This window comes from Cynoglossus semilaevis, chromosome 16 (assembly GCF_000523025.1).
Source record: "Cynoglossus semilaevis isolate Cse_v1.0 chromosome 16, Cse_v1.0, whole genome shotgun sequence".
In the NCBI taxonomy this organism is placed as follows: Eukaryota; Metazoa; Chordata; class Actinopteri; order Pleuronectiformes; family Cynoglossidae; genus Cynoglossus; species Cynoglossus semilaevis.
The window spans coordinates 16051415-16065111 of NC_024322.1; the positions used below are offsets into that span (position 1 = coordinate 16051415).

At 46.2% G+C, this 13697-nt stretch overlaps 1 protein-coding gene across 1 annotated transcript in view; it reads left to right on the top strand.

Annotated features, from left to right (window-relative positions):
• ttn.1 (titin, tandem duplicate 1) overlaps positions 1-13697 on the top strand; it is a 131824-nt gene that overhangs the window by 103603 nt on the left and 14524 nt on the right. The window contains exons 194-212 of the mRNA XM_025063733.1: positions 1-3030; positions 3120-3416; positions 3520-4107; positions 4208-4510; positions 4636-4929; positions 5030-5317; positions 5426-5731; positions 5809-6111; positions 6186-6491; positions 6577-8340; positions 8466-8759; positions 9087-9371; positions 9451-9750; positions 9862-11928; positions 12015-12317; positions 12401-12706; positions 12819-13109; positions 13183-13482; positions 13571-13690. The exon at positions 1-3030 is cut by the window's left edge and continues 35 nt beyond it. Of these exons, the coding sequence (XP_024919501.1) occupies positions 1-3030; positions 3120-3416; positions 3520-4107; positions 4208-4510; positions 4636-4929; positions 5030-5317; positions 5426-5731; positions 5809-6111; positions 6186-6491; positions 6577-8340; positions 8466-8759; positions 9087-9371; positions 9451-9750; positions 9862-11928; positions 12015-12317; positions 12401-12706; positions 12819-13109; positions 13183-13482; positions 13571-13690 (11745 nt within the window). The remainder of the gene's footprint in view (positions 3031-3119; positions 3417-3519; positions 4108-4207; positions 4511-4635; positions 4930-5029; positions 5318-5425; positions 5732-5808; positions 6112-6185; positions 6492-6576; positions 8341-8465; positions 8760-9086; positions 9372-9450; positions 9751-9861; positions 11929-12014; positions 12318-12400; positions 12707-12818; positions 13110-13182; positions 13483-13570; positions 13691-13697) is intronic.

The window sequence follows — 13697 nt, forward strand, 5'->3', positions numbered from 1 at the left end:
TGGTTAAAGATGTTGCAATTGAACCTTCTGTGGACCTTTTGTTTACCACATACACTGTGAAGGCTGGGGATGACCTTACCATTGAGGTTCCAGTAAGAGGTAGACCAAAACCTGTTGTGTCCTGGAAGAAAGACTTAATGCCCCTAAAGCAGACGTCTTCAATAACCATCATAAACACCACAACCTCATCTAAAATACTCATCAAAGAGGCCAATAGAGACCATGTGGGGAAATATGAGGTCACCCTGGCTAACAGTGCAGGAACCGTAACCACTGAAATTGGAATTATTGTACTTGACAAGCCTGGTCCACCTACAAGCATTAAAGTGGATGCTGTGACCTCAGACAGCATCACACTGTCCTGGTCACCACCGCAGTATGATGGTGGGTGCTCCATCAGCAACTACATTGTTGAAAAGCGAGACACAAACACACAAGAATGGCAGATAGTTGCCAGTAATGTTGCCAGAACTAGTTTCAAGGCTGGCCGTCTAACACAAGGTGCGGAGTACCAGTTCCGCATTTATGCAGTCAACCGATATGGAAAGAGTACATTCTTGGACTCACCAGGAATCACTGCCCAGTATAACTTCAAACTACCTGGACCTCCTTCTACACCTATTGTGAAGTTTGCCACTAAGTCATACATGGTGGTGACATGGAACGAGCCTGTCAGTGATGGTGGCAGTCCTGTTGTTGGCTACCATCTAGAGAAGAAGGAGCGCACAAGCATTCTTTGGACAAAGATGAACAGAGGAATGATTAAAGACACAGAATACAAGGTCAGCGGTGTTGAAGAGGGCATGATGTATGAATACAGGGTCTATGCTGAAAATATTGCTGGTATTGGTAAATGCAGCAAAGCATGTGAACCTGTTGCCGCCAGAGATCCATGTGACCCTCCAGGCACACCAGTGGTCACAGCAATCTCCAGATCATCTGTCTCTCTGTCCTGGTGTAAACCAGAGTATGATGGAGGATCAAAGGTTTCTGGCTATGTCATTGAAAGCAAAGAACTTCCAGAGGGACGATGGACCAGGTGTAATTTTACCAATGTGCCAGAAACACATTACGAAGTCACAGGCTTGACAGAAAAGAGCCAATATGACTTCCGTGTCATTGCTAAGACTATAGCTGGAGTGTTTAGTGAACCGTCCGATAGCACTGGTATCATAACTGTCAAGGATGATGTGGATCCTCCACGCATTATGACGGATGTTAAGTTCAGAGAAACCGTGTTTGTCAAGGCAGGTGAAACTCTGAAGATTTATGCTGACCTTGGTGGACGTCCTGCTCCTGTTGCGTCGTGGACTAAGGATGGCAAAGACCTTGAAATTAGAGCCAGGATCCAAATTATTTCAACAGACACCAGCACTTGTGTGGTGGTAAAGGACTGTATCAGAAGAGATTCTGGACAGTATGCCCTAACCCTTCAAAACATTGGGGGAACAGTAACCATGCCTATTGACTGTGTGGTCATTGATAAGCCTGGACCCTCAGTAGGACCTCTGCAGATAACAGGTTTAACAGCTGAGGGTTGCATCCTTTCCTGGGGTCCTCCACAGGAGACAGGTGGAGCAGATATAACTCATTACATAGTGGAGAGGCGTGAAACTAGCCGTTTAGCGTGGACCCTTGTAATGGGAGACATCAAAAAGACGTATCATAAAGTCAAAGGACTCCTGAAGGGTAACGAATATGTCTTCAGGGTTTTGGCTGTTAACAAATATGGAGTTGGTGAGGCCCTGGAAAGTGAAAATATAAAGGTTACAGATCCATACACAAGACCCACTGCCCCCACAGGTGTTGATGTGACTAGCATAACTGGAGACTCAATGACCATCAACTGGTACAAACCTGCCAGTGATGGTGGCAGCCCTGTGACTGGGTATGTAATTGAGCGGAGGGAGAAGACTGGAATGCGCTGGATCCGTGTGAACAGAGACATAGTTACTGAATGTAGCACAGTAGTAACCAAACTGCGCAGAGGTTGTGAATATGACTTCAGAGTCTACGCTGAAAATGCTGCTGGTTTGAGTGATCCCAGTGAACAGTCTGCTACATTCAGAGCTGCAGATCCTTTGGTGGTTCCATCCCGCCCAACCAAACCTAAAATTGTCACTACAACCAAAGACACAGTGTCTATTGTTTGGAAGCCACCCACAGATGATGGTGGCGCTGCCATCCTTGGATACAGTGTGGAGTTCAGAGAATACATCCACAAACCTGCACCACAGGTAGAGGAAGAAGAGGAATATGAGGAGGAGGAAGTTGAGGAGTCACCAGAGGATTTAGCCCGATGGGTTGAAGCATTTTCTCTTACCAAAAGCTTGGAGTTTACAATCACTGGACTTAAGACTGGTGCACAGTACGAGTTCTGTGTCAAGGCAGTAAACAAAGTTGGCAGTAGTGTGCGCAGTCTGTGTTCAGAGCCAGTAATAGCACAAGACAGAACTGCAGAGCCATCCTTTGATGTAGACGTTGAGATGCGTAAAGTACTCACTGTCAAACATGGCACTGCTTTCACACTGAAAGTTCCATTCAAGGGACAGCCTGTGCCTATGGTGGATTGGGCCAAAGAGGGTGTTGATCTTAAAGTCAGAGGAACTATAGATGTGACAAGCTCCAGTACTTCACTAACAATTGAGAAGTCATGTAGGTTTGATTCTGGAGAGTACAGCGTCACGATCCATTCACCGCTGGGAAAAGCAACATTGCCAATGTTGGTCCAGGTGCTGGATTCTCCTGGACCCCCTGTTAATGTTAAAGTTTTAGCTGTAACAAGGGACTCAGCAACTTTGGCATGGGAGCCCCCAGAGAATGATGGTGGTGACACAGTGAAGGCCTACCATGTCGAAAAAAGGGAGGCCAGTAAGAAGGCGTGGGTGTCTGTCACCAGCAACTGTCATGCACTGACTTACAAAGTTGAAGATCTGCAGGAGGGTGCCGTCTATTATTTCAGAGTCATTGGAGAGAATGAACATGGTTTAGGTGTTCCACAGGAGGCAAAGGCCGGAACCAAGATCACAGGTAACATATGACCCTAATGTTTAACTTGTGGTTTAAGGTTTGAATTAGTGTCATTTCAACAATATGTTCTTAATTAAACTGCATTTCAGAGGTTCCAAGTCAACCAATGAAACTTGGAGTTTTGAATGTCACCAAGGACAGCATTACACTGGCCTGGACGCGACCAGAATATGATGGCGGCAGCAGAGTTACTAGTTACCTCATTGATGCTGTGGAGAAGGGACAAACTAAGTGGATAAAATGTGCCAACGTGAAGACGATGAGTCACACCGTCAAGAATCTGAGAGAGGGGGCCGAATACTTCTTCAGAGTTCGTGCAGAGAACCACGCTGGACTCAGTGAACCCAAGGAGATGATTGTACCTGTTCTGGTGAAGGAGATTGAAGGTATTTTTTTGTTTTCATCGTCCTTAAAAAAAATTGATGGCTTAGACAAGTTGGAGGTTTAACTTTGTCACCATCTCTTGTTTTATGTTGTTTGTTTCAACAGAGGCTCCAGAGTTTGACCTGAAAAACTACCCTAAGAACACGGTTTACGTTAAAGCTGGATCTAATCTGACCTTTGAGATCCCTCTTACTGGTAGACCGATGCCAAAGGTGACTCTTTCTAAAAACAACGTAGCCGTCAAGGGATCAGGCCGTCTCATCACAGAAGTGACCCCAGACAGCTTAATTGTCACTCTCTCTGAAAGCATCTCAAGTGACGCGGGCAAATATGAAATCACAGCCTCTAACAAAGGAGGAACTACAAAGATCTTTATGATCTTTGTCGTTTTGGACAGACCTGGGCCTCCTGTGGGTCCAGTTGAGGTTGGAGAGGTTGGTGAGACAACAGTCCATCTAAAGTGGACTCTTCCAGAATATGACGGTGGCAGTCCTATCACCAACTACGTCATTCTGAAGCGTGAAACCAGCACCCCTGCATGGGAAGAGGTCTCAACAAACGTTGCCAGGAACTCATTTAGAGTGACCAAGTTAACAAAAGGGGAGGAGTTTCAGTTTAGGATAAAGGCTGTGAACCGCTACGGTGTCAGTGACCACCTGGATAGCCAATCTATCATGATCAAGCTTCCATATAGTAAGTCCATCACTGAGTTCTACTCAATGATTACTCATCCTGCTCTTTGATACCATTACTAACACTATTCAGCACTAGTAATAATAATTCTTTTCAACAGCCACCCCTGGACCTCCTTCTACACCGTGGGTTGGCTTTGTGTCCAGGGAGAGCCTGACAATCTGCTGGAATGAACCAGTCAACGATGGTGGAAACACAGTGATTGGATATCACCTTCAGATGAAGGAACGCAGCAGCATTCTGTGGCAGAAGATCAACAAGACTGCCATCCCAGGAAACCAGTGGCGGGTAAGGAATATCTGCCCTGGTCTCATCTATGAGTTCAAGGTAGCTGCTGAAAATGCAGCTGGTATTGGAAAACTGAGCAAGACGTCAGAGGAGGTGCTTGCCATTGACGCATGTGGTGAGTTGTTTTTTTTTTGTGTCCAACAACATTGGTTTTGCTTTAAATCTTTGCTTTTGACGTAGCCAGTACATAGCAAGTACAGATTTATTTTAATAATGTGCCTGGCTTATTTAACATTTTAGAGCCACCAGCAAACGTGCGTGTTACAGAGGTGACCAAGAACTCGGTCACCCTGTCCTGGCAGAGACCACCCTACGATGGTGGCAGTAAGATCACTGGCTACAGTGTGGAGAGAAGAGAACCTAACGGAAGATGGGTAAAGGCCAACTTCAGCAACATTATCGACCTTGGCTTTACCGTTTCTGGGCTCACCCAAGATGAATCCTATGAGTTCAGAGTGTTTGCAAAGAACGCCGTTGGTCAGGTTAGCAATCCTTCCCTGATTGCTGGTCCTGTTACATGCATTGATGCATGTGGTGAGTTTTATTTTCATTCATGTATTTATTTATTTTTTCTCCTGTACAGTTTTTTCATTACAGTTCAAACAATATTATAAATTGTCTGCATTCTCACTAGGTGCCCCGGCCATTGACCTTCCTCCTGAGTACCTTGATGTGGTACAGTACAAAGCTGGATCATCCGTGAAGTTAAGCATTGGAATCATAGCTAAGCCCTTGCCTACTATTGAGTGGCTAAAGGATGGAAAAGAACTGGTGCAACGCTCCACCCTTTCTGTGGAAAGTACCACCGACTCATCAGCTGTGCTGATCAAGGATGCAACCCGCTTTGACTCAGGCTCATATGAGGTCAAGATTAAAAACGTTCTTGGCTCAGCATCTGCAGTCATCAGAATTGAAATCCTAGGTAAATTAAAGTTTTTCATATTTTGACTCAGGAGTCACATTTCTGGCCAAAATCTTTTATCAATACAGTTTAAGCACAAAATCACATCTAATTTTCTGTACATTGCAGACAAACCTGGTCCCCCTGCTGGAATTATCAACTTTAACTCCATCACAGCTGACAGGATCATCTTTAGCTGGGAACCCGTGCCTGAGTCTGATCAGGGGGGTTCTAAGGTGACTCACTATATTGTTGAGCGTCGGGAAACAAGTCGTGTGGTATGGTCTACCGTTTCAGACAGACACGAACAGACACATATTGCTGTTGGCAAACTGGTACGTGGAAATGAATATGTGTTCCGTGTCATGGGAGTAAATAAATTTGGTGTTGGCGAACCTCTGGAGTCAGACCCTGTCATCGCCAAGAATGCCTTTGGTGAGTTAGAGAAAAAATTCTGTTAGGTGGTTTTACAACTGCAGTTTTTTACTGACCTTTGTCGTCCAACTTTTTAGTAACTCCTGGGCAGCCTCACACTCCAGAGGTAACGACTATCACCAAGACCACTATGGTGGTTGAGTGGGACAAACCAGGTGTAGATGGAGGCAGCACTGTCACTGGCTACTACCTAGAGAGACGTGACAAGAAGAGCTTGCGCTGGATCCGGGTTTATAAAGACCCCATCAGCAACATCAAGCAGACTGTTTACCACCTTACTGAAGGCAACGAGTACCAGTACCGTGTTTGTGCCATCAACAAAGCTGGAGAGGGTCCATTTTCCGATTCATCTGACTTTTATAAGGCAGCAGACCCCGTTGGTAAGACATCAACGCACCAGCTCAGCAGAAACAAATGAATCATTCTGACCTAACAAGTATTGTTTTCTTTAAAGATCCACCCTGTGAGCCAAGCAAGCTTAAGATGGTTGATTCCACCAAAACATCCATCACTCTGGGCTGGTCCAAGCCTGAATGGGATGGAGGAAGTGAGGTTACCTGTTATATGATTGAGAAGCTTGTGGAGGGAGAGAAGGACTGGACCATGACTACCACAAAGGGAGAGGTGAAGACTACAGAGTACACAGTTCATGACCTCAAACCAGACATCAACTACTTCTTCAGAGTGTCTGCCGTAAACTGTGCTGGTCGTGGAGATCCTCTGGAGATGACTGAGCCTGTGCAGGCTAAGGATATCCTTGGTAAAATTATCAGTCAAACTTAAATAAATCAGTGTGTGTCATTTTTTGTTTCTTGTTTTTGAAAATGTGGGTTCTGTTTTTACAGAGGAGGCGCAGATTGATTCAGACGTGGCCATGAGGAGTCACTATGTCTTGAAAGCCGGTAAGGATGTGGAGCTTTGTGTTCCCTTGAAGGGTCGACCTGCTCCAACTGCTTCTTGGACTAAAGGAGACCTGTGCATTGACCGCGATCCCAAGTACGAGTTTCACCTCTCCGACACAAGCAGCGTTCTGGTGATGCGTGATGTGACCAGAATGGACACCGGAAAGTACACGGTCAAAATACAGAATGGTGTGGGAGAGCCAAAGACACTGACACTGTCTGTTAAAGTTCAGGACACACCAGCTCAATGCAGGAACCTGATTCTGAAGGAAGTGACACGTGGAAAGGTGACTCTGTGTTGGGAGCCTCCACATCTAGACGGTGGTGCTGAAATCAGCAACTACATTGTGGAGAAAAGGGACTCTTCTAAGAGGTCCTTTTCCACTGTGACAAACAAATGCACCGAGCTGACATACACCATGAAAGACCTCTCTGAGAAGACATCTTACTTCTTCCGTGTGCGGGCAGAGAATGAAAACGGTGTGGGCGATCCCTGTGACACACCCGATCCTGTGAAGGCTACAGAGACTCCAGGACCAGTTAAGGAGATCTCTATGAAGGACTCATCAAAGACATCAATTACTCTGCAGTGGCTTAAACCTGATTATGACGGTGGCAGCATTATCACAGACTACGTCATTGAAAAGAGGCTGAAAGATGGGGACTGGTCTTTAGGAGGAACCAGCAGGCAGTGTGTCTCTGAGGTCAAGAACCTGAAGGAATACTCAGAGATGTTCTTCAGAGTCGCAGCAAGAAATGAGAAAGGTCAGGGTGACTTTGTAGAGGTTGGACCAATCAAAGTCATTGACTACATCATTACACCCGAGGCTTGTCTGGCAGATTACCCAGATGGTACCATCAGTGTTCGTCTAGGTCACAATGTGCACATTGAGTTGCCATACAAAGGGAAACCTAGGCCTTCTGTTATCTGGCAGAAAGACAACCTGCCTCTGAAGGAGAGTGACCAGATCCGCTTTAAGACCACTGAAAACAAAGCCACACTGACAATGAAGAATGTAACAAAGGAGAATGAGGGCAAATACACCCTTACCCTGGACAATAAAGTCAACAGGAAGTCTTTCCACATTCGTGTCATTACACTTGGCCCACCATCCAAACCTGTTGGACCCATCAACCTGGATGAAGTGCGAGCTGAGAGCATCATGATCTCCTGGGAGGAGCCTAATGATGATGGTGGCGGCTACATCACCTGTTACACAGTAGAGAAGCGTGACACTTCACAACCAGACTGGAAGATGGCATGCTCCACTGTGGAAGGCACCCAGTACAAGGTCACCAACCTGATTAAAGGCATCCAGTACCAGTTCAGGGTCTTTGCTGAAAACAGATATGGTGTCAGTGAGCCTTTGGTCTCACAGATGGTCATAGCCAAACACCAGTTCAGACCACCAGGCCCACCAGGCATGCCCATGGTCTACAACGTCACCAATGATGGAATGACAATCCAGTGGGAGAAGCCTCTGTACGATGGTGGAACCCCCATTCAGGGCTACAACGTGGAGAAAAAGGAAAAGAACAGCATTGTGTGGCAGAAGGTCAACACTGTTTTGATTAAAGAAACAGATTTCAGGATTCTGGAGTTGATTGAAGGTCTGGAGTACTCTTTCAAGGTCTATGCTAAGAATGATGCCGGCCTCAGCCGAGGAAGTGATGAGAGCAAGTCAACTATGGCTGTCAGTCCAGTGGGTGAGTGTTGATCTTAGTTTTTTTTCTTGGTGACAAGTAGCATACTGTAGCCGAAAAATAATTAAAGATAACTGTTGTTATACTGTTTGATACATTCTCTATCTTTACCCTAACTCTTGTTCTAGATCCTCCTGGTCAGCCAGACTACACTGACGTGACCAGTGACTCAATCTCACTAAAATGGGAAGCACCCAAACGTGATGGTGGCAGTAAGATCACTGGCTACACTGTGGAGAAACGGCAAGGACAAGGACGCTGGTTCAAGGCCAACCTGATCGATGTGCATGACTGCTTCTACACCGTCCCTGGGCTGGTGACAAATGAGCGATATGAGTTCAGAGTCATTGCCAGAAACGCTATGGGTGTCATCAGCCCTCCCTCCAACTCTTCTGGGCTGATCGCTGTCAGAAGCGAAAATGGTGATTTTTTTTTTACTATCAAGTTACTACTTATGCTAGCAATGCTAAATGAAGTGAAAATGACATGTGACTGTTAAGAAATGATGTAGCAAGGCCACAAACTCCCTTTCCAAGTAGGGAAAAGCATGAGGAACAGAAAGTAAAAAAAAAAAAGGTTTTGTAAAACATTTTTTTCCCCATTATTTGTTAGCTTAGTTTTTTCCCCAGGAAAATAATCATTGGCACTAACATGATTAAGGCCACATAGAAATGTATCTGTTATACTATTTGAAAAATCTATTATCAGCTAAATCAAGCTAAATCAAAGACTTTCTGTTTTTATTCCAGCTACTCCAAACATTGAGTTTGGTCCAGAGTACTTTGAAGGTCTGACAGTCAAGGCAGGAGACAATATCCGGCTTAAGGCCATTATTACTGGACGCCCAGTTCCCAAGGTAACATGGAGCAGAGATGGCGTCCAAATCACCAAAAGGATGATGGATATTATCAACGTGGCTGGATCCAGCACCGTGTTTGTCCGGGATGCCGACCGTACGCACCGCGGTCTTTATACTGTTGAGGCCACAAATGGATCTGGAACCAAGAAAGAGAGCATCCTTGTTCAAGTTCAAGGTACAAATTTGTTCTTTATTTATGAAATTGTAGTCCCGTACTTGTATCTAATCTGCACTACTGTTTATGTGTGATCTAGACACACCTGGGGAGCCTGTTGGACCCATCACCTTCAGGAATATCTCAGAGGGAAGGTGTACTCTTTCCTGGAACCCTCCAGAAAATGACGGATGCTCAGAAATCACAAATTACCTCATTGAGAAGCGAGAAACTGCTAAGATCTCCTGGGCTATGGTGTCAGACGAATGTAAGGTTTGCGCTTTCATTGCAACCAAGCTCATCAAGACCAATGAGTATCAATTCAGGGTTTCTGCGGTGAATAAATTTGGAGTTGGCAGACCTTTGGAATCCAGCCCCATCATCGCACAGTTGCAATACAGTAAGTTTGGATGTAATTCTGATGATTTAGGACTACATATAAATCAATGAATTATTAATAAGTAAATACAGACATTGTACAGTGACTTAACCACAAACTTGTTTCCTGCAGCTACTCCTGATGCTCCAGGAACTCCTGAGGCCACAGAGGTGACAGGAGAGAGCATCACCCTTTCTTGGACACCTCCCACATCTGATGGAGGCAACCCCATTCAATACTACACTGTGGAAAAGAGAGAAAAGAAGACAGTCCGCTTTTACAAGATCATTTCCAAGAAGCCCATTGTTGAATGTGCCCACAAGGTGCTTCATCTGACTGAGGATATGGAATATGAGTTCCGTGTCATGGCCGTAAATGATGCCGGCGTTGGTACCCCCAGCAACATTTCTTTGCCAATTAAAGCTGCAGAGCCGAAGGACATCCCCTGTGCTCCTTCTGTGGTCTGCGTGTCCGACTCCAGCAATTCTTCCATCAGTCTGGAATGGAGCAGACCTGCGGAAGATGGAGGCATGGAGATCCTAGGCTACATCATCGAAATGGTCACAGGCGATGAAACAGAGTGGAAGAGGGTCAACCCGGAGCTGGTCCCAGTGACAAATTACACTGTGATGGGTCTGCAGACAGGAGTCCAGTACAGGTTCCGCATTGCAGCTGTGAACCATGTGGGCAGAGGTGAAGAGAAGGAGACCCTAGAGCCAGCTCAGGCTGTTGACAGGCTGGTTGCCCCACAGGTGGACATTGATGCCAACTTCAAACAGACACACATTGTCAAAGCTGGAGGTTCTGTCTGCCTGGGAATCCACTTCAGAGGAAAACCAATTCCCACTGCAACTTGGGTGAAAGAGGAAGGAGAGCTAAGCACCTTCTCAGAGGTCACAACCACAGATGGTTACACTTCGCTGAGTTTGGACAGCTGCTCAAGAAATGATACTGGAAAATACACCGTTAACGTCCAGAACTCCAGTGGCACAAAGACCATTACTTTCACTGTAAAGGTGATGGACACACCTGGACCTCCACAGAACGTGGCTCTGAAAGAAGTTTCCAGAGGCTCAGTTACACTCACGTGGGAGCCACCACTTAACGATGGTGGAGCCAAAATCCATCACTACATTGTTGAAAGGCATGAAGCTAGCCGTCGTACCTGGCAGCAGTGTGGAGGCAAGTGCAAAAACAACATCCTAAAAATCGAGAGCCTGCTGGAGGGTGTGGCTTACTTGTTCAGAGTCACAGCTGAGAATCAAAATGGTTTGGGTGAGGCTTTTGAACTGACTGAGCCGGTCATTGCCACGGCAGAACCATCATCTCCAAAGAGGCTGGATGTCCTGGACACTACAGACAACTCTGTGCTGCTTGGGTGGGTGAAACCTGAGCATGACGGTGGCAGTCGGATCCAAGGCTACATAATTGAGGCAAAACCAAAGGGAACAGACAAGTGGGTTGTGGTTGGAACCACCCAAAATCTTTTCTATTTGGTACAAAGGCTTAACAAAGGTGATGAGTATGACTTTAGCGTCAAGGCTAAAAATGAATCAGGATTGAGCAAACCCAAGGAAACACTGGCATCAGTGGTGGTCAAAGAGCCTCACATTGAACCAGCAGCAGACCTTAGCGAGATTCCCAACCAACTGATCACAAGCAGCTCTGGCAAAACCTTTACCATTGATGTTCCCATCAGTGGTAGGCCTGCACCTAAAGTCACTTGGAAACTGGAGGAGATGAGACTTAAGAACACAGACAGAGTCACTATTAAAGTCACGAAAGACAGAACCAGCATCTCTGTTAAAGAGGCCATGAGAGGAGATGGTGGTAAATACTACCTGACACTAGAAAACGTGGCTGGAAGCAGGACCTTCTCTGTAGAGGTGAATGTCACCGGAAGACCAAGTCCCCCAAGTGGGCCCATTGAGATCTCATCTATCACATCCGAGTCCTGTGTCGTTAATTGGCAACCACCAGAGGATGACGGTGGCACTGATATTACCAACTACATTGTGGAGAAGCGTGAATCTGGGTGCACAGCCTGGCAGCTGATCAACTCCAGCGTGAAACGCACATCACTACATGTCAGCCACCTGACCAAGTACATGCAGTACACATTCAGGGTCTCTGCTGAAAATAGATTTGGTGTTAGCAAACCCGCTGAGTCTGAGACCATTGTGGCCGAACATCCCTTCAGTGAGTTCCTTCAGCTAATTAACTTTTTTTCTGTTTGAGTTTTTGAAGCAAAATGTGATTAAACTGAGATTTAACTATTTTTACAGCACCTCCTGGTCCACCAACCAGGCCTTCAGTCATCAATGTCACAGCCAACACGATGACCCTCAAGTGGGAGGAGCCTTACCATGATGGTGGTAGCAAGGTAACCGGTTACTGGCTTGAGAAGAAGGAAAGAAACAACATCCTGTGGGTGAGGGAGAACAAGATTCCCTGCTTTGATTGTTACTACAAAGTGGAGGGTCTGGTGGAGGGCCTGGAGTACCAGTTCAGGGTTTACGCCATGAACACAGTTGGACTTAGCAAAGCCAGTGAAGCCTCAAAGGGAGCGGTGGCTCAAGACCCCGTCGGTCAGTTATGTAACATTTATGACACATTGTTATTTCTGACCTTGTGCAACTGAGCTAATAGACTGTTTTCTTCTGTTCCTTAGATCCTCCCAGTAAACCAGAAGTCACAAACGTTACAAGAACCACTGTCTCACTTAAATGGTGTGCTCCTCTAAATGACGGTGGCAGTCCTATTGTGGGCTACATCATCGAGCGTAAGCCATACACATTGACAGGCGAGGGTCGCTGGCTCAAGTGTAATTACACAAACGTGACAGAAAACTTCTACACCGTCACTGCTCTGGGAGAGGGAGAACCCTATGAGTTCAGGATCATTGCTAAGAATGCCAACCAAGTCTTCAGCATGCCCTCGGAGTCCACAGGCTCAGTGCAGTGCAAGACTGATTTCGGTAAGGTTCTAGTCTGAACAATATCAAACCACAAGGACCGTTAGTTCCTAGTTAACCTGACATTCTGGAGTCTGAGTTACATTGTTTTTTTTCTTTTGTGTGGACTCCACAGAACCACCAAAGGCCCAACTTGATAGCAAACTGATGTCTGAGACTGTAACAGTCAGAGCTGGTTCAGACCTGGTCCTGGATGCTGCAGTAGGAGGCAGACCTGACCCTAAGGCTTCTTGGTCCAAGGGTAACAGGGAGCTCGACATGTGTGAGAAGTACCACCTGCAGTACACGCCCACACGGGCCATGGCTATCATCAAGTTCTGTGACCGAGATGATACTGGCAAGTACATCCTGACGGTGAGGAATGTAAGTGGAACTAGGACTGCCGAAGTCAACGTCAAAGTGCTTGGTAAGAAACTCACATTTGTAACAAGTTAATTTGATGAGGGCGTTGAGGACTCACAGCCTGGTGTTGTTTCCAGACACTCCTGGAGTGTGTGAAGGTGATGTTGAGATCAGCAAAATCACAGAGGAGTCCTGCACTCTTAGCTGGAAGCCTCCACTGGAAGACGGTGGTGATGAAATCTCCCACTACATTGTGGAGAGGCGCGACACCAACCGCTTGAATTGGGTCATAATGCAAGCTGAGTGCAAGGAGCTCACCTGCAACATCAAGGGGCTGTTCAAAAACACAGAGTACCTGTTCAGGGTCAGGGGCGTCAACAAGTACGGCTCTGGAGTCCCATTACAGTGTGGACCAATGGTGGCCAGAAACACTTTCAGTAAGTGACTTCAGAAACTAAGCAGACTCTGATCATGGACATCACAAAACTATAACCTGTAACAACCTGATGATTTGTGTTCCTTTAGCTGTTCCTTCTCCTCCTGGATCTCCTGAGATCTTGGTTTCAGGAAAAGACTTTGCCACTATTGAGTGGCTAAAACCAGAAAGCGATGGTGGCAGCGCCATCCTCCACTACCTGGTGGAGAGGCGTGA